The sequence below is a fragment of the Trematomus bernacchii genome, unplaced genomic scaffold (genome assembly GCF_902827165.1).
Source record: "Trematomus bernacchii unplaced genomic scaffold, fTreBer1.1, whole genome shotgun sequence".
Taxonomy (NCBI): Eukaryota; Metazoa; Chordata; class Actinopteri; order Perciformes; family Nototheniidae; genus Trematomus; species Trematomus bernacchii.
This window is the reverse complement of record NW_022987689.1, coordinates 14,687,789-14,712,018: the sequence shown is the minus strand read 5'-3', so window position 1 is coordinate 14,712,018 and position 24,230 is coordinate 14,687,789. Positions and strand designations below refer to the sequence as shown.

At 42.0% G+C, this 24,230-nt stretch overlaps 1 protein-coding gene across 3 annotated transcripts in view; it reads left to right on the top strand.

Annotated features, from left to right (window-relative positions):
- Nucleotides 1–23,773, top strand: part of LOC117488561 (cAMP-specific 3',5'-cyclic phosphodiesterase 4B-like) — an 82,089-nt gene extending 58,316 nt beyond the window's left edge. Inside the window, exons 9-18 of one of the 3 annotated variants that reach the window (XM_034137552.1) lie at nt 10,155–10,267; nt 18,032–18,125; nt 19,287–19,522; nt 19,604–19,702; nt 20,310–20,474; nt 21,134–21,233; nt 21,442–21,596; nt 21,699–21,821; nt 22,253–22,435; nt 22,935–23,773. In XM_034137552.1, coding sequence (XP_033993443.1) covers nt 10,155–10,267; nt 18,032–18,125; nt 19,287–19,522; nt 19,604–19,702; nt 20,310–20,474; nt 21,134–21,233; nt 21,442–21,596; nt 21,699–21,821; nt 22,253–22,435; nt 22,935–23,291 — 1,625 coding nt within the window. In that variant the 3' untranslated portion in view covers nt 23,292–23,773. Of the gene's footprint in view, nt 1–10,154; nt 10,268–17,135; nt 17,612–18,031; nt 18,126–19,286; nt 19,523–19,603; nt 19,703–20,309; nt 20,475–21,133; nt 21,234–21,441; nt 21,597–21,698; nt 21,822–22,252; nt 22,436–22,934 lie in introns of those variants that run through there. The other 2 variants (XM_034137551.1, XM_034137553.1) reach the window with 2 other exon arrangements.
- The last annotated feature ends 457 nt before the right edge of the window (nt 23,774–24,230 follow it).

Genomic DNA, 24,230 nt, shown 5'->3' with positions numbered 1-24,230 from the left:
TTAAGAAATTAATGTTTACACAATGCCTTCAAGAAATGAACATTTAAGGCAGCTCTGATTTAGGTAACTCTGATTTGACGTAATACCATTTGCCAACTTTTACATTCTACGACGCAGTTTGATTTACAATATTGAGACGTATCGGTTGTATACATTCAGAACATGAATATAGTGTCATGTTTAGATATAGTATAGTAGTGGAGCAGAGAATGAAGGTACACACCCCCAGTGTTTGTGTGTGTTAGGGATGCCTGAAATATATACTTAATATGTTGGCCTTGAATGGTGAATACCTGATGCTTTTGGCCTATCAATTTCAGTCGAGGTTGTATTCCGGGCCTACTATGTGTAATTGTAAAATAACACCAGAGTGAAAAACTGATATTTCCCCTCTGGTATTTCATGTAAAATGGAAAAAATTATCCAAAAGACATGTCAAATCAATGGATTAGTGTTGGGTTTTTGACTTAAAAGAGAGCATTTTAAACTCCTGAAAAGGAACACTCTTATTATCAAATGTCTGGCATAGTGATTTGTGCTTCCTGGAATATCAAACACTGAAATCCCAAGGCACTACCATGACCTCTGATAAAGATACAGATAATAAATAGGAACAAATGGTGGAACAGTTTTATCACAATTTAAACTTTAATACATTTATCTATCTTCTCTCCTCCTGTTGGGGTATGGACAAAGTACAATGTTAACGTCATCTGGGAAAACACCTACCACCAGAACAATGGGACAGCACAAGTACTTACAAAGTGTCTCAGATATACATTTATACTGATAAAGATGTATGCAGAATGTATGGAACTTCCCAGAAATAAGAACATTTTGGGAAGAAATCCAAAATACGTTAAGATAAAAGACAATGTTTAGAAACGTTAAGCCTTGTCCAGTCAAGAAAGTTTACTGAGAAAATGTATATATTTTTTGTCAGTAAGCTCTTGTTTTTTTGTGGTGTCATACTTTCCTATATTTAAAATGGAAAAATCAAAACCACTCTGCTATCTGTCAGCTACATTTTAGATAACATTGACATTTTCTTAGCTTAGCTTAAAGACGAGGGAAACCTCTAACTCGCAAGTTTAATCTTCTTTGTTCAATTTGTGCAAAACACGAATTATTAAACAAAAACTTGAAGTTAGAAGTCGTCTGGCACAAAACCACCCATTAAACACATTTTCCGTATTAAACAGCCAGATTGTTTTGAGGTGCAGGAAGGCGTAATCTTTTATAGTCGTTTGCCTTAACTCTATATGTTAAGCTAAGCTATTTGACCGCTAATTAAACTATTTCTACATTTATCATAGGATTTAATGTAGGAACTTGAGGTGTAGATCCCCTGTCAAATTTATAGAATAATATACGACATATATTCTAAGGTTAACTATATTTTAATCCGGTAATCCATCAGAATTTAGTTGTTTTTAATCAAATCAAGTTTAGTTCCAAGTATATCTTTACGTGGTGTATTGCTGCAAAACATTAACATAAGATAAATAAAATAGACGTTGCCTGGTTTGAAAAAGAAGAAAATCACAATATTTTATTTGAAATATACTTAAAAAATATGTCCATTTCACCTGAGAAGAAAAATTACAATACAAATAATGAAAATATCTACAACATATCGGATTAATGAAGTTGATGGATCATTTTTGCATATGCAATATACTTATTTTTGTATAATTTTGCATTGTATACATGTGTTTTCATTGCAATGCCCTCTCATCAAGTATAAGTTCAAGTCCTTACAAGGGAAAAAAGTTAGAGGACCATTGTGCAAGAAAGAGTTCCTTTGCACATTGTTGAGAGCTACGGTTTAAATCTTCACATAGACTTTGTTACATGAATGCACGCTGCTCAAAAAGCCTGTTTCAAAAAAGTCACTGCAGTTCAAACTTCTGCAAAATTAATTTAGACACGTGACTTTATGCGTATGCTGCCTCGGGTGTGGGACCCCACACAATGAGAATTTCTCATTAATCATTCGTCTCTCTTTGTAAACAAGTCCAGAAACCGACGTGATGAAAGACTTATCTGAAACAGGTTATACAGACTGGAGAATAGGATGTGTCAATCACCGGTAATTTACGATTCAATGCCAAATGAGGAGTCATAACTTTTTAATCGTGTGTGTGTGTGTGTGTGTGTGTGAAAAAAATGTAATGTAATTATCTGCTATTAGGTAACACTGCCTTCGCTAACATACACACTATCACTCAACTAGTATTAGGGTTTCATGAGTATTCTTTGCATGTGTATATAGAGCATTCAGAATATGCATTTCCATTATGTTTTCTAGCACAGATTTTGACACACTATTCTTGCCTGTTTACGGCTACTTCTGAGCGTTGTCCCCAAACCGATTAGCTTGCAACTCTGAGGAAAAATGCATGCTCGAAAGAACATCCCACATTTCTGTTCTGAAGGAGAAAAACATTTACTTTGAGACATTACGAAAGACTTGGATGCCGACCAGGTTTTGGATATGCGCAAATATTGCAACGGCGACCTTTTAAGAAGGTGGTTGAAGGAATGAAAGCAGGATGTTGCATTCAAAAGAAGAACCCAACAATGAAGAAGTGGAAACATCTAAAAATAACATTTTGACACAGAGAAGCTGCATGTAAACAGGGATAATACTAGAATATTAGCGATGGAATGGATATGGAGGTTTCAAATTAATTTCTCTTTAACCGTCTAACACATGTGAACCGCACACACAGTAAAATGTAGTTTCTGCATTCACCCATCCTAGAATTAGAAGCAGCGCCAGGGGAGCAGATGGTCTGCTTCCTTGCTCAATTGCACTTCGATAGTGCCCAGGAAATGAACCGTAGCCTCTCAAACTCCACTTTCCTTACCTGGTCCATTCGGAGACTTCAGCTGACCCTCAAGTTCCTAAGCCAAGTCCCTACAGACTGATCTACTGCCGCCCCTGTGCAGCAATTATGTAAGCAGTGCTTCGCTCAATGGAAATTCTACATTAGTCATTCAGTAACTTGAAAAGGACCTTACTCTTCCCAAGCCATGGGATAGTGGGTACATTCAAGAGAATATACCCACTAGAGTTGCAACTATTGGTCAATCTTCAGAAAAATTATCTGCAACTATTTTTGATAACATGTAGAGCACAATTAATTAGCAATCGGTTTAAACCATTTTGAAAAGGGCAACAACATGAATATTTTCTGCATGTAAACGTAGTTTTTCTGGTATACCTTTCTGATCAATGTAAGCAATCCTCATAGTGTGTTTGAATGATTTCCTAAAGTGTGCTCAGTTGCATTTAAAATAATAATGAAACACCACACAGACAGCTGATTACAAACAGCCAGGACAGATCTGACCTGTCATTCCCAGTCTGTGCAGTCTGCTCTACATCAGGACTCCATGTCGGGTTTTCCAGGCCTGCAGCCCGAGCAGAGGGTCCAGAGCACTGGAAGCGTGCAGCCTGGTTAACTATGTGAATTATGTCATTGACGTCAGCACAGCCATAAACCTCGCTGCGCCCCATCCCTCATGGTGGCCCGTGCCAACACAGCTCCATGGTGCATTGTGCAGGAGCTGTCAAACAGGCCCTGATGAGCTGTGTTGTTTGGTTGACTGTGGAAGCCTTTTGTTTTGATAGGTGAGCAGATAATGCTGCAGTTGTAAATTGTGATGAGACATAATCGGCAAGAGAAGACAAAAGGCTGTCTGTGTGGTTTCGGGGATGGACCTACTGTAAACATGGTTCTCACAGCTCTTTGAAATCCTTTAGATTGTGATTTGATGGGGAGAAAGCAAAGCCTTTAAAGGCATGGTTCATTAAGCGTGCTTTAATTGATTCCTTTCTGCAAGAGTAGAATGGAAATCTACCGCTCAACTTGCACAACATATTGTTCTGCTGTGCCGCTCTCTTTTTAACTGTTATCTGTGAGTAGTCACAAACACACCTTGCATACACTTTTTGTATTGTTCTGACTATAGTTTAAAAATTCAAGAGAATATACCCACTAGAGTTGCAACTATTGGTCAATCTTCAGAAAGATTATCTGCAACTATTTTGATAATCAAACAGCTCATGTAATGTCTGTTATGTTCTATATTTAATATCATATTTAAACTGAATATATTAGAGATTTCCACTGACAAAACAAGACAATAAAGAAATAATTTGGGACTTTAAGAATAATTTACAGAATAGTATGTGGGAAAACTACAAGGAAGCATCATTTTAATGCATTTTAAAACAGTATGCATGATTCATATTACATAACCAAATAGCAAAGCTTGTTTTTAGCCACTCATATATGGAGATTTACTATGTTCTATATTGAATATCATATTAAACTGAATATATTTGAGATTTGGACTGACAAAATAAGACATTAAAGAAATCATTTTGGATTTTGAGAAACTAAGATTCACAATTTTCACAAGATTTTACAATTTTAAAGACGAAACAATGAATTGTATACAGTTAAAAAAATTGTTTTCGTAAATTGGTGATAATTAAATAAATCGTTGGTTGAGGCCCTAATGAGCAAATACATTTCGAGAGGGAAAAAAAATGACAAAAGTTTCTGGGAAAACGATAAGGAAGCATTATTTATTTGAATTTTGAAGCAGTTTGCTTATTACACAACCAAAGAGCAACGTTTGTTCTTATCAAAGAGCAAATAGTAAGATTTCCTGTAAAGAGTCACTGATCAAATGAAAGATATTTACATTTCTAGTGCGTTTTCCCATCAGGTGTACTGAGTTGACTCAGACTTAAGATAACTACTTTGTTTTGCTCCTTGGATCATTATTTAGTAAATGAAGGTAGCTCCTTCCTTTTTCTTTGTGTCTTCTTTCTGTTTCAGTTCCCTCCTGTCTTATTCTTCCCCCTTGTTACTGACGTACATTAGCCATGACAGAAAGGTGATTCATTGCCCCCCCCTTCTGTCTCAGCTTCACGTGTAGTGTGAAGTCAAACACAAACAACAAGTACGTGTTCAGATCTGTATCAAAGTGTGTTTTCTCCTTCACAATGTGCTAAGGTCAAGATGTGGAATGTGTGTTTGCGTACTTGCAGATAGCTCGGAGCTGTTCACACTCTAACAAATTGTGATGACTCAGGTCTTTTTCATGGACCCTCTGTTGTCACCGGTCCCGTTCTTTCCTCACAAGTCAAATGTGCCAACTGCTAGGACTGTCTTAGGGAAGATAGCATTTAGATGCACAGCTCCACTGTCTTGGAATAGTCTGCAATTGAAATGGAAACTGAGCAATCTGGTGCCACTACATGTTTTTAAAGCTCGGTTGGATGCTACTCAATCGGAAGCTGTTGGTACCTGTTCATGTGGATAGTTATGTAAATTGTAATCCCTGTAATGATGCTGTATGATGTCCTTTTTGTTGTTCTGTTTATGTTTTTATGTTTCATGTGGAACCTACTTGAGCAGGTCTCCCTTGAAAAAGAGATCAATGATCTCAATGGGATACAACCTGGATAAATAAAGGTTTGAAATGAAATGAAATGACATTAGTATGAATAAACTAGCCTTAAGCCATATTAGTCAATTATGTTACCTAGTTAGCATTCTTTCTTTTTATTTATGCATATTTTACTAATCACTCCCCTTTTAAACAGTTTTCTTTTTTTTACTGTCCTATATTACACATTGGAATGATTTCTTACTTTATTTTTTACAACTAAGCTATATTAAATAGATAAAGGTGTGCTCTCTCGCTCTCTCTCTCTCTACTCTGTCTCGCTCGCTCACAGAGTCTGTGTGCTCCTCCGTGGCGATGACGGCTTGCGTTAAAAAAATAAAATAAACATAGGCCTATTTGTAAAGTGGAGGGACACAAACGGGATTTTGAAAAGTGTCACGGTTAAACTCATGAAGTGGTGAGATGCCGACAGGTCTCAGTTAATTGGTTTGGTGTCCTCTGCTTACTTTTAATACTTGTAAATAAAACTTTTGGTCCGTAATTTCATTTCCTCATTGTAGCGACCAGAGGGGGGGGGGGGGGATATATCTAGTCTCTGATAGTGTTACGTTATGAGAGTGCTCTCATACTTGTTTGAATCTGATATTGTATATATTTATATAAATATGTGTGTGTGTGTATATATGTCCGCATCTGTAGCCTGTTATTGTCTCATTATACCGCACTGTGAATGAATTAAAAGTAAATATATAAGTGGTCATGAACACATCTGTCCATCAGACAGAGGGCTGCTGTGCCTCCTGTCATCATTAATGGACGTCTCTTTAAAATGACCGCTCAGAGGAGAGGAGTTCTCATTTCTCTAACCGCCTGCTGCTTCCCCTCCTCTCTCCTCGGTTCCCCTCCTCGCATCTCCTGTGGGCGGGACGAAGACACGAGGATAGGAGTCGAGGAGGGGAATTAGAGAAATGAGAAAGGCCCTTAGCGTGATTTGTATCATAATGACAACACTATGGAACACTTGCGCTTCTATTGGCTAGCGCTCCAACACATTGCTAAGTGGGGGGGAACATCTTTAAGTGGTTGACCAATCACAACAGAGCCGGCCAGCTAACCAATCAGAGCAGACTGGGCTCTGGTTTCAGACAGAGGGGGAAAAGAGGTGCTGCAGCACAGGCAGTATGAGAAAAATAAAGAGCTTTTTGAACATTAAAGCATGGAAACATGTCCCAGGAGAGACACACTATGAACCTGAAAATCAGCATAATAGGGCCCTTTAATTGCAAATGTATTTATTTTAATCATCCCTGCCAATTGATATTTGTTAGGTTGTCACTGTGAGTGAGTGTTTATTATTTCTGTCTTTTATCCAAGGCAATTCTTGCAAACTATTGGACCAAACGAACTACACTTTTTGGGCTAAAGAGGCTCAAGCCCTCAGATTGTTGGAATTTAGTTGGAAAAACACATTTTATTGACTGATATCTCAGAAAAGGCTTTTAATGACATTTTCTTCAAATTTGGCACAAATGTCCACCTGGCCTTACGGATAAATTACTTTAGTATGCTGAGCAAATGTCAAGGTTGCTGACCTTAAAAATCAAATCCTGGCTTTGACTCAAAGGTGAATACAGCAATTATGACATTGTCACGCAAATGTCTTATAGGATCAAATATGAGTGATTTATGATAATACTGTTGCACTTTTTATTGAAATGTCTGAAAACGGGACTTTTAATTGCAGTGTTATTTGCCATTCTGGCATTACTACTTTTACTTATTCAACACTTATCAGTAGGTGGTATAATAGATGAGGAAGTCCAGCTCTGCACACCGACATCAACCAGACAGCCCAGGAAGCAGGTTTTTTTGGGGGGTGGTAGTTAGAGAACACAGAGAGGTGCAGTGTGAGGTGGATGTGAGCGGAAGGTGTCTCGGGCGGGAGGTGGGGGGATGTTTGAGCTCAGCCCCGCTCGTTGGTGCAGTTGATGGCTCTCACAGAGGCCGGTTTGTGGCCCTACAGGGGAGAGAGTTGGAGGGAAAAGGCAGACGGGGTCTGTCTGCACACTGAGCTCTGTTGTCCTCTCAGCTGCCTCCAGCATATGGCCAAAGCATTAGGACTCAACGAAGTCAAAAAAAAAAGAAAAGACTTCCACTGTAAAAACAGGCTGGAAAAGTACCTCGCTCACTCTGTCTGGGGGCAGATTTTCAGACTGAAAGTGCGTCACGCCACTTTTGACTGGTGACATTGTGAAATGTCTGTCAGCCCAGTTAGCACACTGTTTGTGTGATCAAGCAGAGGTGACGATGGACTCAACAGTACCATCTACTCATATGTGCACACAATTTGTTTAACTTACTTCAACCCAACCTCGATAATAATGAGTCATGTGAGAGAAGCATCCAGCTGTTGCCTTAGGGAACATATCTGATGAAAATGTGGAGTAGGTAAGTGGCATCCAGCCAGCAACACCAATAAACTTTAGTCTACATCTGAGGGTTTTTACTGCCATCAGATTCTGGACTGTGTGTATGAATCAGCCGCCAGCTTCGGAATGATCTGTATCCCGGTCAAGCCTTTGATGATTTCCGACTTCCCTGTTAAAAAAATGTCTATATTCTCTCATTGAAGGGAACGGAGGCAGGATGTGGTCCCACCTTCTTGGCATCGTCCCGTGCCCCTATGGCTCAAGCCGGCCGCACGTTGGTGTATACCCGGTCCTAACAGCTCACCGCCTTGTGCATGAGCTGCTTTGATGCTCTGCTCTGTGTCACTTACTTTTACATGGCTTGGATGCCAGTGGTTCTTGTGAATAGTTTAAACCGCAAACCTTGGCGGCATATTGTAGCCAAGGGTTCTTTTCAACCTGGAGCTCAAATAAAGGAAAAATTGGTCTGACCTGAGGAATGAGGCTAGCCATAGAAGTCGCTTTTGTGTAATTTAAGAAGCCAGAATTTGTTTTAAGTCGAGACTTAACTGTCCTTTGTGGTTCAGAAGAGTCAGTGTTTCTAATAGCTTTCAATGGTGGGAGGTTTCCTTGACTGTGTATATCGTCTGAGATTTCATTTATGATCTTTAGTGAACACCGGTTGGTTCAGAGTCTGTACGCCATCGCTGGGCTTTGAAGTGCTTTGATCCAGCGTATTGACGTAAATTGGGGAGCAGCACGCTGGCTGTCCTGTTGTGCTAAGCATATGGGGTAAATGTCTTCCATGTGTGAAGCCCTATGAAGTCGAGATCAGTCTTTTCCGTAGAAAAAGGAAGGTGGGGAGATCCAGATGCGCTCAGCGTTCACTCCCTCCGGGCAGAAATGTGTTGGATCAACATTCTCCCTGGTATACCAGAGGACGACGCATCCTAATGTGTTCCCTCTTGTGCTATCAACTCAGTGCATTTCTCATAAACTCCTCTTCATCCTTCTTAAGTTTGTGGCCACATGAGTCAGAGCTGCTAACGATGGAGCTTCCTCATCGAATGACAGATATCATTATTCTCGGCAGACACTCCGTAATTCAGTCATTCCGCTCCATGTTTTGTACTGTTCAGTGCCAAAGAGGAAGTGCTTTGGTTTCTTTGGCACACAGTGAGACCCCGGCATGGCCCCCCCTCCCCCAAATTCAGGGAGTCAAAGTTTGCCTCTCGTGTTTCTTGTGCAAACACAGTATTTGTTGTTTGATATCATTTTTTTTCTCCCTCAGAGAGGTTTTTGCAGCATGGTGCTGTGTGCTGCTGCAATTCAGTACAACCCTAGAGTTCCTGTTTAAGAAAGGAAGTCTTTGAAAAGTAGAAGGAATTGGAGCGGTTGTTTTTGCAGCAGTGACAAAATGCATTTACAGAAAGTAAATGTAGGTTGTCCTCCCCTTGTCCCATTTCCCTTTCCCCAATCATTTTAGTATATAAGATGTTGATATGCAGTTGTTCAAATTAAAGTATAAAAAAAACAGCCAAAGGGTTGCCTTGACTCAAAAGCCACTTTTTAAACAGAGGGTTTGTGTACTATACCTGCATGTACAAATACTTTTGAATGTGTTTGAATGAGGGGTGCAGGGGAGAGAGCAGGAACTACTTAAAATATAGAAAGCATAGGGATCTCATTTGGTCAACTAAAGCTTCTTAGGAAAAAAGTCCAAGCTTCAAAAACGTGTTAATTGTTATTTTAACAAAACTTAATTTAGAAGAGCCAGATGCAAGAAAAGAATGCCACTCAATCGAGATTTCAAAAAGTGGCCTTTTTGAATGCAGTTCAGAGAGTTTGTGTACCTGCATGTAGACATGATTTATATGTGTGTTGAATGAAAGGGGGGTTGGGGGGGACAGCAGGAGGCAGCAGACTGCCTGGTTTGCACGCTACTCGTTCAGCAGGGTGATACAGAGAGAGGGGCGGGAGGGAGCCAGACAGAGTAGGGGGGGGGTTTGAAGAGCACACGAGAGCAAGGGGCTAGAGGGGACACGGGGAGAGTCTGCAAACAGTAACTCTAGCTCTCAGTCTGGGAGACCCAGTTCCCTGAACTTTCTGAGGAGGCAGCGGGTAACAAGATGAAGGAGCTGTGTGTGCACACACCCCCCTCGTCCTCCGCGTCTCACGGATGTGCCGCGGGCCAGTCCTCCGTTAGAAAGAGCCACGCCGGGACCCTCGGACCTCCCCGAATGGTGTCAGGGGGCTCCGCTATAGACATGGATCCTCTCGGGCCTGATTACGTGTCCATGTGTCTGTTGGCAGATGAGTCCTACCAGAAGCTGGCTATGGAGACCATGGAGGAGCTGGACTGGTGTCTGGACCAGCTGGAGACCATCCAGACGTACCGCTCCGTCAGCGACATGGCCTCCAACAAGGTGAGACAAATAATGATATAATATACAGTATGTGCAAACAGTGCATTGTGAAGCTGCTAGCAAGTCTTTGCCAATGTTCAATGATGGGACTTCCCAAAAGTCTGTCCTCTGAGGAGAAGACATTATGGGATTTCACTTGTTGGTTTTCATTTAAGTTGATATGCAACATGAATTTCTCTTATTTATAAAAAATGACTAACATTTTAGAAACTCATCAGAAAAGTGTGTCAAATGGAGGGATCTTAGGTGAATAGCGTCTCTCCAAAATTCCAACAGGTCAGAAAATTCTATCAACTCACCCTGGAGACCATTATTCTCAAAATTGCAAGGTTCAAAAGTTGTTGTACAAACACTAATATGCTCTTGAATGTTATGATCACGTCTTACATTACAACTCTTAATATGTGCAGTGTTAGGGAAGCTTTGAAAGCATGCACGCTACCAATTACAGAACTTGAACTATAACAATGATAGCATGGGGATCTCATTTGGTTTACTCAAGCTCCTTAGAAAAACTAAAACGTGTGATACAAATTAATAACACATTTTAATGCAAAAAACAAATATTACCACTCAAATTAATTTAATTTCCAGTGCATAAACCCAAATAAAGATCTAACCTATATTTAAACCCGAAAGGGGCGGGTTCGTCAATAGTATAGAAGCATTAGTAAATAAATAAATAAAGAAAACTTTTTATGGCCCAAATTGCTTGTAGTTTCAGTAATTGACTACGCATTAAATGCCCAAAAAGTAACTTGATTCAATACAAAATGAAGTTAAGCTACTAGTTGAATTACATGTTGTTTACTACCCCTTAACACTTTATACATGTTTAACTGTGTCATTGCCTGCTTTAATCTTCTGCCATAATGATGACCATGAGACCTCCCAGGAACACAGCCCCCCACTATACAGTGTCATCTCTTCCAAACCATAAGCACATTTTTTAAGCTAAGCCATTTCACAGGTTCAATCCTAGATGTAAAACAGTATGCATTTTGTAATAAGTTGTCAGGAAGCATGATGCACGGCTGAACAACTGGTCTTTGTTGCAGTGTGGCTGACAATTTGCACACTATATGCAAAATGTAAAAAATGAAGCCACATTGACGCACTTGCAAAGTAGCAGCCGTCCTGTGGTTGAGTATGAGCTGGCATTATCATTATATGGCTGTCTTGTAGATAAGTGTTTGCTTTGCATACAGGACCACTAACTTCCTGTTAGTGTGTATAAGTGTGTATTCAGTGGTAAGGCCTGTTCTTCTTCATCTCCTTACCTTATTCCAACTAACTGAGACACATGGCTTGTTGTATAACCAGTACATTTTCTTGATTTAATCTGATTACTGATGCATTTCTCTGTCATATTGTGTAATGTTGAGCTTAGCATTGGTCCACTTGCTCAAGTGACGTCATTATAAAGGGCACATTTAGCTGACAGACGTCCTTTTGTCCAGACTATAGTTTAAGATTAACAGAGAAACTAAGGTCTTGTTAGAGCAAAGTTCATACTAGTTTCAAAGCTACACTCCACAGTTTTTCAACTTAACTTCTTATTCACTTCATTTACTCTCCTTTTCAAATTAATATTCTTTCTGTAACTTTGGATCAGGCAAGGTCACATCCTCTGTATGTGTGCCTTCAAACAAGGAGGTGCTGCTACAACGTCGGCTGATTTGTGTCAAACGAAACATTTCTGCAATGCTAACAATTATGCAAACATGTAAGATATTGCATGTAACAGCATATAAATGAATAGCAGGCACTACATACAGACTTTATTTGAAACATTTCCTCTGAAAAGAAAGGGATTCAATTAGGTGGAGCAGGGCTTTAAGCGTAATGCTAACACAAGCCTGCACACATGCTCACAATGACAATGTGAGAATGCTAATGTTTGGCAGTTAAGTATTTAAAATATTCACCATCTTAGCATGTTAGCATGCTGCAATTTGCTCAATACCAAATTAGGAAATAGGTTTCGCTAAGAACAATGGCGACTTGTAAAGAGGTAAGTGTAGATTCTGCAATAACATCAGTTATATCAGATCTGAAGAGTATTTATTTATTGAAAGAAGAGCAAAGAATGCAGGCATTTCTTGATGGAAAATATGTTTTTGCTCTTCTCCCGGCTGGCTTCAGCAAGAGTTTGATTAACTAATTCACCCAATTACCTGCTAAGTATTTTCTGAAAGTGCTCTTTCTCAAACAGTTTTGATGGTTCTGTGCCATCTGGGGCATCAGATGTTTTCATGGAAAGCTAGGGGATCACCTAAGTTAATTACGTTTATCTTGAGGGTAACATCAAATGTCGTCATAATCCACCAAATACTTAGAATTTGGTTTAAAGATTACCTCAAAAACGTCATGAGGATGCTTGAGATATCTTCAGGGCACCTCCCGAAGTCATTGAAACATCTGAGTTTAGATAAATCCAACATGTTTTTACAAATCTGAAATCAGTCAGCATTCTGCTTTGGTCTAAGTGGATCAAAAATAATCTCAACATGTGGTTTCAAGGAGACACAAAGCAGCTATTTAGAACTAATTACTTCCCTTTGCTTTGATGAACGTCTTTCGTGCGAATGTCATTTGTGCAGAGCTCAAACAAATTGCTGCACAGTATTACTCAACCCCCACGCAGACAGCAGAGACTGCTTGGCGGCGTCAGATTATAAACACCCACAGTGGTGTCGTCCATTTCCGTCTGTGTTCTCCACTGTGGTCTGAGGGAGGATTGGGATGAAGATGGGGAGGGGTGTTGTCAGACTGTAACGGGTGACTGTGACCGTGACACCAGTTTCCTGTCCCTCTCTTCCTGCTCCCCCTCTCTTCTGCTCCCTGGTAACCAGACGACAATAGACCCAGCAGCCAGGTTGAGTCTTTACAGGCAACCGCGTCACAAGCACTGCCAAGACAATGAGCACGGGGCCCCGCAGGGGCTCCATCCGGCCAACCGGGGGCATTGTTCGCCCTGAGTCAGAGTCCTCCCATACGACCCAGCAGCACCACTAAGCATTGTTGACCAACAGAGAACGGGGGTCAACAGTTTATGATGTTAAAAGCTGATTGTTGTGAAATTACGCAGGGATGGAAGGAAATCAATTGTTGGTCCACTCATCGTTTTTTATTGCAAAACTGGCGTCGGATACAGTTAATTTTTTTGCACCAAGCATCTGCAGGCTTTATCATGGAATACCTTCCAGTTGAGTATAAAACGTGCACAGATTTATACTCTTTTTCCCATATGACAAAAAAAATTGGGCAACCAATCTTGCCAACATGGATTTGAGATGTTAGTTTAAATGAATTGTAAAGTTATATTGACAAATGTAATAGTATTTATATTTGATGCATCTGTATTTTGATCTGGTTTTAGGGTTAGGGTTAGTGTGCCCAAAAAAATGTGTTAGTGTTTGTTAATGTGTGTACCTGCCCAGGGACTGCAGATGGAAATGATCTTTTAGCTATAATCTGGCATATACAGCATATCTTCTCTCTTTGAGATGAATGTAGTTGTAAGGTCCTTGTTCAATAAAGAGTAATAATAATCCTCATTCCCAGTATTTATATGACGTGATGTTGGAAAAGCCTGTTTCTTTTTGGGAACCCGAAAGGACGTAAATGAGCCCATGATTAAAACCCAGGGTGTCTCCGCTTTCAGTGTCCAAGGGCACAGGTGTGTCCGGGGCCACGGGGACCACACACCCTGCTGACCGCCAGCCCGGTCGCTGTGACCTCAGAGCGGTGCAGCTGCACCCCCGCCCCTCACTATCATTACCCTCGCCACACTCCCAATGCCGATGCTGGCGATGGCCTTGCACAAACACTGCCATCTGAATCCAGTTAGGGGAGCTTAGCGCTTTGCGGGTTCGCGTGCGAGCGAGCCCCCGAGCCCAGCGCGAGCCAGTAGGAAACTTTAACTCACGTGTGGTCACTTCAGCTTTGAAGCACCGTCGTCTTCCGAGGGGGAAAAAATGACAAAATGATTGAAACAGATGTAGCGGTGGGTCTGTAGCTGCAGCAGGGGTAATGGACATTAAATTATAGAGTTGTGATTCCTTTTGACTGAAGGGGCGGTGAGGAGATCAGACGGGCTGCAGTAGTGATTATGGTGCCTAATTGTAATTAAAAAGTTGAACCTCTGTCCTCTGCTATTATCAGAGGAAGGTAAATGTTAAACCTGCTTTAATGTTACCCGTTTCTTATTAGTTGATCAGCAATTTCTAGGAAATGTTTCTTTCGCAACACTTTTTATTGTTGCTAAACTGAAAACTTGCCGTTGTAATCCACTGTGTGTTGACACTGTAAACAGCGACGCAGGGCAGAGACGCAACATTGGATCACTCTGGGCTTTGTCAGATTACACAGCTAAGGTGTTGCAATATGAGATCAAGCTGGGCAAACCCATTTCTCCCTCTATTCTGCTTCAGTCAAGGTCAGCGTGTGCTGCAAGAACTGAAACTATTAAAGACTTCTCCCAGAGGAATGTCATTTATGATCTTCCGGCACAGTACGTCAGAATGTCTGAACTTGTTATCCGGGGACGTTTCAGTGATGAGCTCAGGTAGTTGCTCTTCGCCTGAAGCCACAATAGGAAGCAGGATGTCTACCAGTAAATGAGCTCAGTGAATTACTCTATCAAGTAAAAGGGAAGTAGGTGGGGACACATGCTCGGGCCTGTGTCTGAGGGAGGAGCCACCGACCTCTGTAGGCCAGTCAGACAACTGAGCTTTACTGCTATATGTTTCCTGCTTGACTCCACTTCAGTTAACAGAGAAAAGAGAGAGGAAGCAGGCAGAGTCTCAGACTGAACACAGTTAATGCTCGTGAAACTTTACTGGATTTCTTTCGGGTCGTGTGTGGTTTTACGCAAAGTGACAATGGGACTATGTTGTTCTGAAAAGCAGAAGCAAAACTTTGGGATGCTTACAAGTTGGAAAAAGGTGAGTTTTACTTTTGGAGTTGCTTACATTGTGCTGTGGGAGTTTGATCTGCCAAATGGATAGAATAGAACAAATGATTTGATGTTAGGTGATTTCTTACAAATACATGATTGGAACTGGTTTTATTGGCTTTTTTTACTCAATAGATTGAGATTCCCCCGTCTTGTTTTCGCTCTTTTATTTTTAATATTCAGGTCGGTAAGACAATACTAAAGTTCTGTGCTTTAAAAAAACCTTTTTCTAATAATTCAAATGAGATTCTGGTGTTTTGGATTACCCTTAAATGCATAATTTATATTGCTTTTTTTGCAAGAAAATGACCAATTCTGAATATTCAATCTCTCTGAGGCATCCGCTCATCTTCTCAGAACTAACCACAAGTTTTTTTTCTGAGTTTACATAACTTCTCTAGATTGCCCAAGACCAGGGTTTGTTCTGAGTGTGAGCACTTTTTGCTAACGTCAAAGGATGCATGAGTTATTTCGCCATACATTGAGAAATCCATTGTCCTGTACACACTCATGCACATGTCACCATGCCGTGAGTGTATGCAGCGCGTATAAGATGAACTTTATGACATGGGTGACTAAAATGCGTCTCTGAGCCTGATTCATTTCCTAGAGGTCACACGCATCCACTCTGTTCTGCCACTTTAAAGAATCAATTACAAGTTCCCTTTGAATGGAATAAAGCCTTCTAAGTCCAAGCTCACATTTTTTTTCTTACGAGCTCTCTTTGATTTCTTTTTTTTTTTTTATGGCCCGCCTCTGGCAGTCTGGGTTTTGAGTTTTCAGCCAAGTCTTTGAAAGTGGTTTTCAAGTTTCACAGTCAAGTAGATGTTAGCTGTCTGCTTGACAGCTTTTAGACAGCTGTTGAGGCCAGAATAAAAAGGACCCCATTGTAAGGAGAAGAAGAAAAAAACCCTGGAAAACACATAATCATGGCTGGGTTCTTTGAAGACGTCATAAAAAAAGCAAATTACTATCACATTTGCAGGAATTGATTGCACCATTATCCCATGGTATTCATTATAAAGATTAAGATGTGGTTTCGCATTAGTGTTTCACTTTTCTTGACAAAAAAGCGATTTTGCCTCAGAATCTGCCACAGTCTGTGATGGTGTGCTATTACAATGTCTAGCCTAGTTGTGTCAATCTAGTGCATCTCCTCTGTGTGTGATACGATGAGTCTAGATCGGGGACCACCTATGAACAATAGAGGGGACCACGTGACTCTGTTGCCATGGCGTTCAGGTTGACGTGCGATTGGTGGTACACCGGTGGGCGGCAGACTGAAAACTCTCTCATCTGTTTGTCTCCCAGCATCTCCGTTTGTGTCCTTTTTAATACAGGAAATGAGCTGTTATTTGTGGGATCAATTGTAGGTGTAATTGAGAACAAGAACAGGTCTTTGGCACGTCCTGTAATGGTTATGGACAGAAGTGTGTACAACAGATTATAAAACCCAGACTGAAAGCCAATCTGGTAAATTAATACCCCTCGTCCCCTCAGCCATGTGATAAACGCGCCGGTGCTTTGAAGCCTTGCATTGCGCAGTATGCGTTGGATCTGTTCTGCATTATTGAGCAGGGGGGGGGGGGGGTGGGGGGGGGGGGGGGAGTCGATCGAGAAGGGAGGGAAACCGAGGCAAAAGGGGGGGGGTGAAAAGACACAGAGGGAGGGGGTTTGCAGAGAGCACAGGAGAAAGATGAGGGGGGATCCTCCAAACACTGTTGTGTGCAGTGCCGTGCACGGCTCACTGTTTAGCAAAGGTGGGAGGCAAAAAGAGAGACTCCATCAGCCCGTTTGCCACAGGGGCTGATGGAGTACCCCCCCCCCCTCCTCCTCTCTGCCTTTTTTTACGTCCCTCCTTTCCTTTCTCCATCCGTCTTAGAGCATGCCCTTCCTCCCATCCTTGCTTAATCTGGGCTAGGAAAGGCTGGATTTCCCCCTCGTATATCGCTGGATTTCCCCCTCGCATATCACTGGATAACATTTGGAGGCTGCAGGGGTTTGGAGACGCAGTGAGAACCGAAAAGAAAAGGAAATAATAATTGCATCTTTGGGGATTCCATCACTCTCGCCAGAGGCTTTTATGCAATCCTGGAAAACAGAGCGCGACGCAATGAGGAGACGCATTCGGCCAGGGATGTAGGGTTCCTCTACAGCCCCATTTCTGGAGACTTCAGCCGGGTTTCTTTTTTACCATAGTTTAACCGTTTTGGAAGGCGGGGGATTTTGGGGGAGCTTTGGGCTTCGGGTTGTAGCTCAGCCTTGGGGGTCCACTCAGAGAGGAGCGTACAGGGCTTCTGCTGGGGAGCGCCGGGGGCTCAGCACAGCGCAGCATCATGCCTGAGGCCAACTACCTGTTCTCCGTGTCCTGGGGATACATCAAGGTGTGTCCCAGAGGAGAGACGGCATAGATGCCCTGTGTGTGTGGGAGTGCATGCACATACTGTGTCAGATTTCTCACGTTTGTTATGTCTTGATTGAATCTCAGCCGTGGCTCGCACACTGCCGCATTTTGTTTCCATGGAAAAACTAAGCATAAACATTATGTTTTTTGTATATCTTGCACTGTATTTTGTTTGTTTTTGCTCGGCAATCAAGTGTCTTAGAGGCTAACTCAAACCAGTACCAACAAAAGATAAACACAGACCTTAAATGGCGCAGAGGCCACGCTCTCATGGGACATATCCCAGTGGAAAACAACAGGAAATGCTTTAATTCCTATGCTCGGAAACCTCAGTGAAAATAAAAATATGTATTTTCTTGTACAGGTCATTAAACATCATGTGTTTTTGTTCTTTCTCCAGTTCAAGAGGATGCTGAACCGGGAGCTAAGCCACCTGTCTGAGATGAGTCGCTCGGGCAACCAAGTGTCCGAGTACATCTCCAACACCTTCCTAGGTGAGCACACTAATCACACAGCAGTATGAAGTGCAGTGTCAGACCTAAAGGATGCCTCAGTGACACATATGTGGCAGAGGTTACCCTATGCATGTGCTAAGAAGCGCGCAAACCAGTCTGATCTGGTCTGAGAGTCCCCCTCGCTCTGACTGCAGAGAAATAAGGGGGGGAGACTTCCCTGAGCGGGGGAGAGGGAGAATGTTTGTGTGCATGGAAAGTCACTGCATTATTAATCAGCAGTGTTTCCTTCTATCTTAAAAAGCCCGACGGCGTGTCATGACTCATGGCGAGCCAGTTTGTTCTTCTGGTTTTCCTCCTTCCACATCCAACACTGCCTGCTAGATGCTTATCAAGGCTGTGTGTTCACAGATTAAAAGGAGTGTGTACCCCCCCTAACAAGAGAAGTAGCGCAGGGGAAGAGATTTCCGAAAACAGCGCAGAGAGATCCTTTTGAAGCCTGGTGGTTTTGTTGTTGTCTGTGTTGCAGCGAACACCTGTCAGGTGCACTGAGATCATTGTGCAGAGAGTGCAGCTGACATATTTCCCTCGCAGTGCGGTGTGCGTTGTGCACACAGTGAGAGTCCTCCACACACTGTCAGCTGCAGAGGGCATGTGAGAGTCTTAGCAAGCAGACACGCTGGATCACATGCACCAAACAAACCCGCACACTTACAAAAACACGAGATAAACATTTAGCTTTCCACTATTCTGCGGATTGTTATTAGAATGCACGGGCCACTGGAGCATGGGCAGAAGCATTTCATCAGCACTTCTTGAACTTTTCTTATTATTTTCTTCAACCTGGATATATTTTCCAATGTTCTCTGTTTTACATCATAATAAAGTGAATGTTTTTGGGTTTGGACTGACAAAACAAGACATTCAGAGACATTATCTTGGATTTTGAGAAACAAAGATGAGCATTAGTCACCGTTTTCTCAAAAAAAAATAACAGAGTAAGCTGTAACTGAAGGATGGCTTGCTAATTGAACAAGTGCAGCCTCAATGTGTTGTCACGTAGGTGTGAAAGGTCAACTATCTCCCTGTGTTAACTTAATTTACTCCTTCCAACTCGGGTGCTTATGCAACATCACCTAGCATAGTCCATTTTACTCTTTGGAGTGATTCAAAGTTAAGTATTTTTTCTTGTTTTCTCTCCAGACAAGCAGAATGAGTTGGAGGTTCCATGCCCGGCTCCCAAGTCGAGGGAGAGGAAGAGGAGGCAGGGCCAGCAGCAGCAGCAGCAGCAACAGCAGCAGCAGCAGCAGCAGCAGCAGCAGGGTGGGATGATGACTCAGATCAGCGGGGTGAGGAAGGTCAGCAACACGCCCAGCATCTCCGGGGGCACCGGGAACCGCTTCGGGGTCAAGACGGACCAGGAGGAACTGCTGTCCAAGGTAAGCCATGGACCGATCAAACGGCACAAGTATAAAAGGTGTGTGATCAACTGAGACACTTACAGTCGTCTTCTCTCACAGGATCTGGAGGACATCAACAAATGGGGCCTGAACATCTTCAAAGTGACTGAGCACTCCCACAACCGGCCGCTCACATGCGTCATGTACACCATCTTCCAGGTCAGTGCCTCCTCCTCCTCAGCAAGCTTGGAGCTATAGAAGGATTCATAGCCAACTGTAGTGTCTTCAGTATGTTACGTTCAGCTGCCAGTGTCAACACAGGGACATCTGCTAGAGGGACATTAGCGCTTGGAATTGATTTCTAGCTGTGAATCATCCTGGCAGGAAGCGTACATTTTCAGCTTCTAGTATACGATTCAGAATATGAAGAAGAATTTACGGTCAGATCAAAAGTCTGAATACATTGACTCGAATGTAGGGCTGCTCGATTATGGCAAAAATCATAATCTCGATTATTTGGGTCAATAATTGATATCACGATTATTAAAAACGATTATTCATTTACTTTGAAAACATCCATTTATTGAAAAAAATAATTGAACAGTATGTTTTTAACAGTTGATTACCCTGAACTTTAAGTATAATTCAACTGAAAAAACAAAACAAAAAAAAAAAACGTTTTATTTCGATTATGTTGTTTTCATAATCGTTGCAAGCCAAAATCGTAATTGCGATTAGCCCTACTCTAACGCATCAAAATGTGAAACATGAAAAAACGCAAAGAAAGAAACCTCAATGTAACGTCCTTCTTCCTTTTGACATGCAGGAGCGAGACCTGATGAGGACGTTCAAGATTCCGACGGACACCTTTGTGACGTTCATGCTGACCTTGGAGGGCCACTATCACTCGGACGTGGCCTACCACAACAGCCTGCACGCCGCTGACGTAGCCCAGTCCACACACATCCTGCTGTCCACCCCCGCACTGGATGTAAGTCATTTCTCTCTATGCAAAGTCACTATTTATAGCCCTTAGAGGTACACCAAAACCTACCAGCCCCCGCAGTTTAAGCACCAGGAAACTTACATTTAGCATGGAGGTTAATTGTAGTGTAGTATATTGTTGTTTGTTTAGAAAAAAAGTGTTTGTTAATACCTATATTTGACTCTCTATTTTTTTTTAACCCTTAAATTGGCCTCGTTTTTGGCGCCTATACTTAATGTAATAATATTGGGCTGCTAGCGACGTAGCCATGTTGCTAACAAGTTATTAAACCAGTAGATCGACCTGCTTTTTCATATAAATATCAACAGTCTGTGTCGTTGGTAGTTCTGAGGAATAGCAATCAGACAGCGGCCCCAACAATAATATCACTTGGAAACGCGAAGGTGGAGGAAGTTGTCTGTTTACAGTCAAATTAGGTTTCGGCTACTTGACGTGTGACACCAATAAAGTCTGGCCACACCTTTTTTCTCAGGCTGTTTATTATGCTGAGATGGGGTGACTGGCATTACCGTCACCAAAACAATAACTGCATGCCAAAGATGACACATGAAAGGCTCGGCCTCCAACACTTGTTTAATACCTTACCTTGTATGGGCAGTGAAATGACTGTGAAGCTCAACCTCTCTTTTATTCTCTTCAAACAGGCGGTCTTCACAGATCTGGAGATCTTGGCAGCCATTTTCGCTGCAGCCATTCACGATGTGGACCACCCAGGAGTGTCCAACCAGTTCCTCATCAACACCAGTAAGTCCTTTAAAAAAAAAGTCATTTTATTTAGTCTACCTTTACCAAAGAAGCAAAACATTTGCACGGTTTAACAGGATCTTCAAAGGCAACATTGTGGGTCTTTAGGGACACGGCGTGGCTTATATAGTTACCTGACCTGGGTTTAAAAAAAGCAAGAGCTCCATTTAACCCTTTTCTCTTTCTCCATTCTTCTTTTTCTCTTTAGACTCCGAGCTGGCTCTGATGTACAACGATGAGTCGGTGCTGGAGAACCACCACCTAGCCGTGGGCTTCAAACTGCTGCAGGGGGAAAACTGCGATATCTTCCAAAACCTGACCAAGAAGCAGAAGCAGTCGCTCCGGAGGATGGTCATAGACATGGTGAGGAGACGAGGCCAATAGAGCCTTCAGAGTGATGACAGCTTAATTGCTTGCCTCGAAAACTATTTCTTACATCATTGTCTGTGTCTTCCTTTCATTCAGGTATTAGCAACTGACATGTCCAAACACATGAGCCTGCTCGCTAATCTGAAGACGATGGTGGAGACCAAGAAGGTGACCAGCTCTGGAGTCCTGCTGTTGGACAACTACACCGACAGAATGCAGGTAAGAGTCAATCATGTACAAATAAATTGAGGTCACGTCAATATATACGAAAGTTAATAACTTAAACATGGTCGAGGTCACGATCATATATCGTACATAAGTCAATAACCCGAAAATGATCGAGGTCAAGTCCAAATACGGTACAAAAAGTTGATCAGGTCATGTCATATTATCGTGATAAAAGCTAATAACATGAAAAAGATTAAGATAATTTCCAAATATCGTGTGAAAACGAATAACATAAATATGATTGAGATCATGTCCAAATATCACGAAAAGTTGGTAACTTAAAAATCCAGGTTATGTCCATAAAAGGTCAAAAAGAGTCTAAAAAGCCATTATAGTGACAGGTATAACCTCATGATACAGACAGTTTGGTACAGACGAAAGAAATGCAAGATGTTTATTTAATAATTTGTTTCCCTTTTCAGGTGTTGCGTAACATGGTGCACTGTGCCGACCTGAGCAACCCCACCAAGCCTCTGGACCTGTACCGGCAGTGGACGGACAGGATCATGGACGAGTTCTTCCACCAGGGGGACCGAGAGAGGGAGAGGGGGATGGAGATCAGTCCCATGTGCGACAAACACACCGCGTCAGTGGAGAGAACACAGGTACAGAACACACACACCTACAGTAGCTAGAAGAATTGGAAAAAATCGTAGTTGATTCCTCCACACAAGATGTCGTGTTTTTGACTTGGTTTGACCGTCTGTCAGTACAATTACGGGAAAAAAGACTGGCTTAATTTTTATGAAACTTGGAGGAAAAGTGTAGCCAAGAAAGAATCCTTTACATTTTGGAAGGGATCTTAATTACGGGCCGCATATCACAAATCATCTTTCACTGTTGCTTAAATTGCAATTCTTTGCGCAGTTCCGCGTGGTCTCGGAACCTTTGGTAAAACAAATAATGGTTCCTGATTGGAAAGCATGTTGGACAACGACTCGTAAAATGATAACACATCTTGTTTGTCACGTCAATGTTATTTCCATATTACGACTTATAGCTCATGAACACGCCTACGTTGGACGAACGTTTTCCGAACCCCGGAGACCCTCCAAGGAGCATGTGAACCCTCGTACTGACATCATCCCTTGTTATGTTTTCTAGGTGGGTTTCATCGATTACATTGTCCACCCTCTGTGGGAGACGTGGGCCGACCTGGTCCACCCCGACGCTCAGGACATCCTGGACACTCTGGAGGACAACAGGAACTGGTACCAAAGCATGATCCCCCAGAGCCCCTCCCCCCCCTTCTACACCAGCGACGGGGAGGGTGGCCCCCATGGGGAGCTGGAGGAGGGGCCTGGGGCCAGTAAGTTTCAGTTTGAGCTGACGCTGGACGATCAGGATGGACAGAGCGGAGAGAGCGCCATGATGGAGATGGTCGACGGGGTCATACCCCGAGACCCTTCCTCCGATCAGGGCGGGGTTGAAACGTGTGACGTCTCCCCAGCAGAAACATAGCCCAACTGATGGTGTTTGCGGAGAGCAGCAAGTTTTGGCTGAAATCATTTAATTGCAGTAGAGCAATCCTGCAATCTGGCTCTTTGGAGCTGCCTGGCACAGAATGTGGGGCACCCCTGCAAACAAGGCTGGGAAACCCTGTGGCAGTTTGTTTTTGAGCCCCCTGGAAAGGGAGCTTGAAGAAGTCCTGCTCTTTAACGAAGGGACTTACTGTCAAAGAGGCGGGGCTGAATCGAAGAAGATGAAGTGGACAATATGTATCTGTGTACTGAAACTAGTCAAAATTACAAACTTGCACTTCAGGACGTTTTTTATGTTCATTTCGATTCTTCCGGTCGTGTTGGGATTGGATGCGACCTGGTGAAAGCGTCCAACCAAAAACTACAGGAGAGAAGTTCTTCGGATCCAAGTAGTTATTTTTTTCTTACACTTGTCTCAAAAAATAAGTTGTGTGCCTTTTTTTAAACAACAGTGTCCTTTTTTTTAAGTGTTTTTATAATTTATTGAACACATTCATGTAGCTGTAAAATGTGTCAACTTTTTGTACAAGGACGACACATTTGTCTCTCAGTCTTCCTAATGTTCTGGCAATAGTATAAGCTTGTTCTCACTATAGTGGATGTATTTCTAGAAATCACACGACTTCCCAGCACAATTTGCACTTGTGGCATAAGACCAAGAGAGCATTGAAAGCATCAGTATGTTACATTATACTAAACATGTGGAACCAAAATCTTTTGATTCATTCAGCTAGGGCTGCTCGATTATGGCAAAAATCATAATCACGATTATTTTAGTCAATAATTGATATCACGATTATTAAAAAACGATTATCCATTTACTTTGAAAACATCCATTTATTGAAAAAGAAATGTAAACAGTATGTTTATTACCCTGAACTTTAAGTATAATTCAACTGAAAAACCAATAAAAACAATT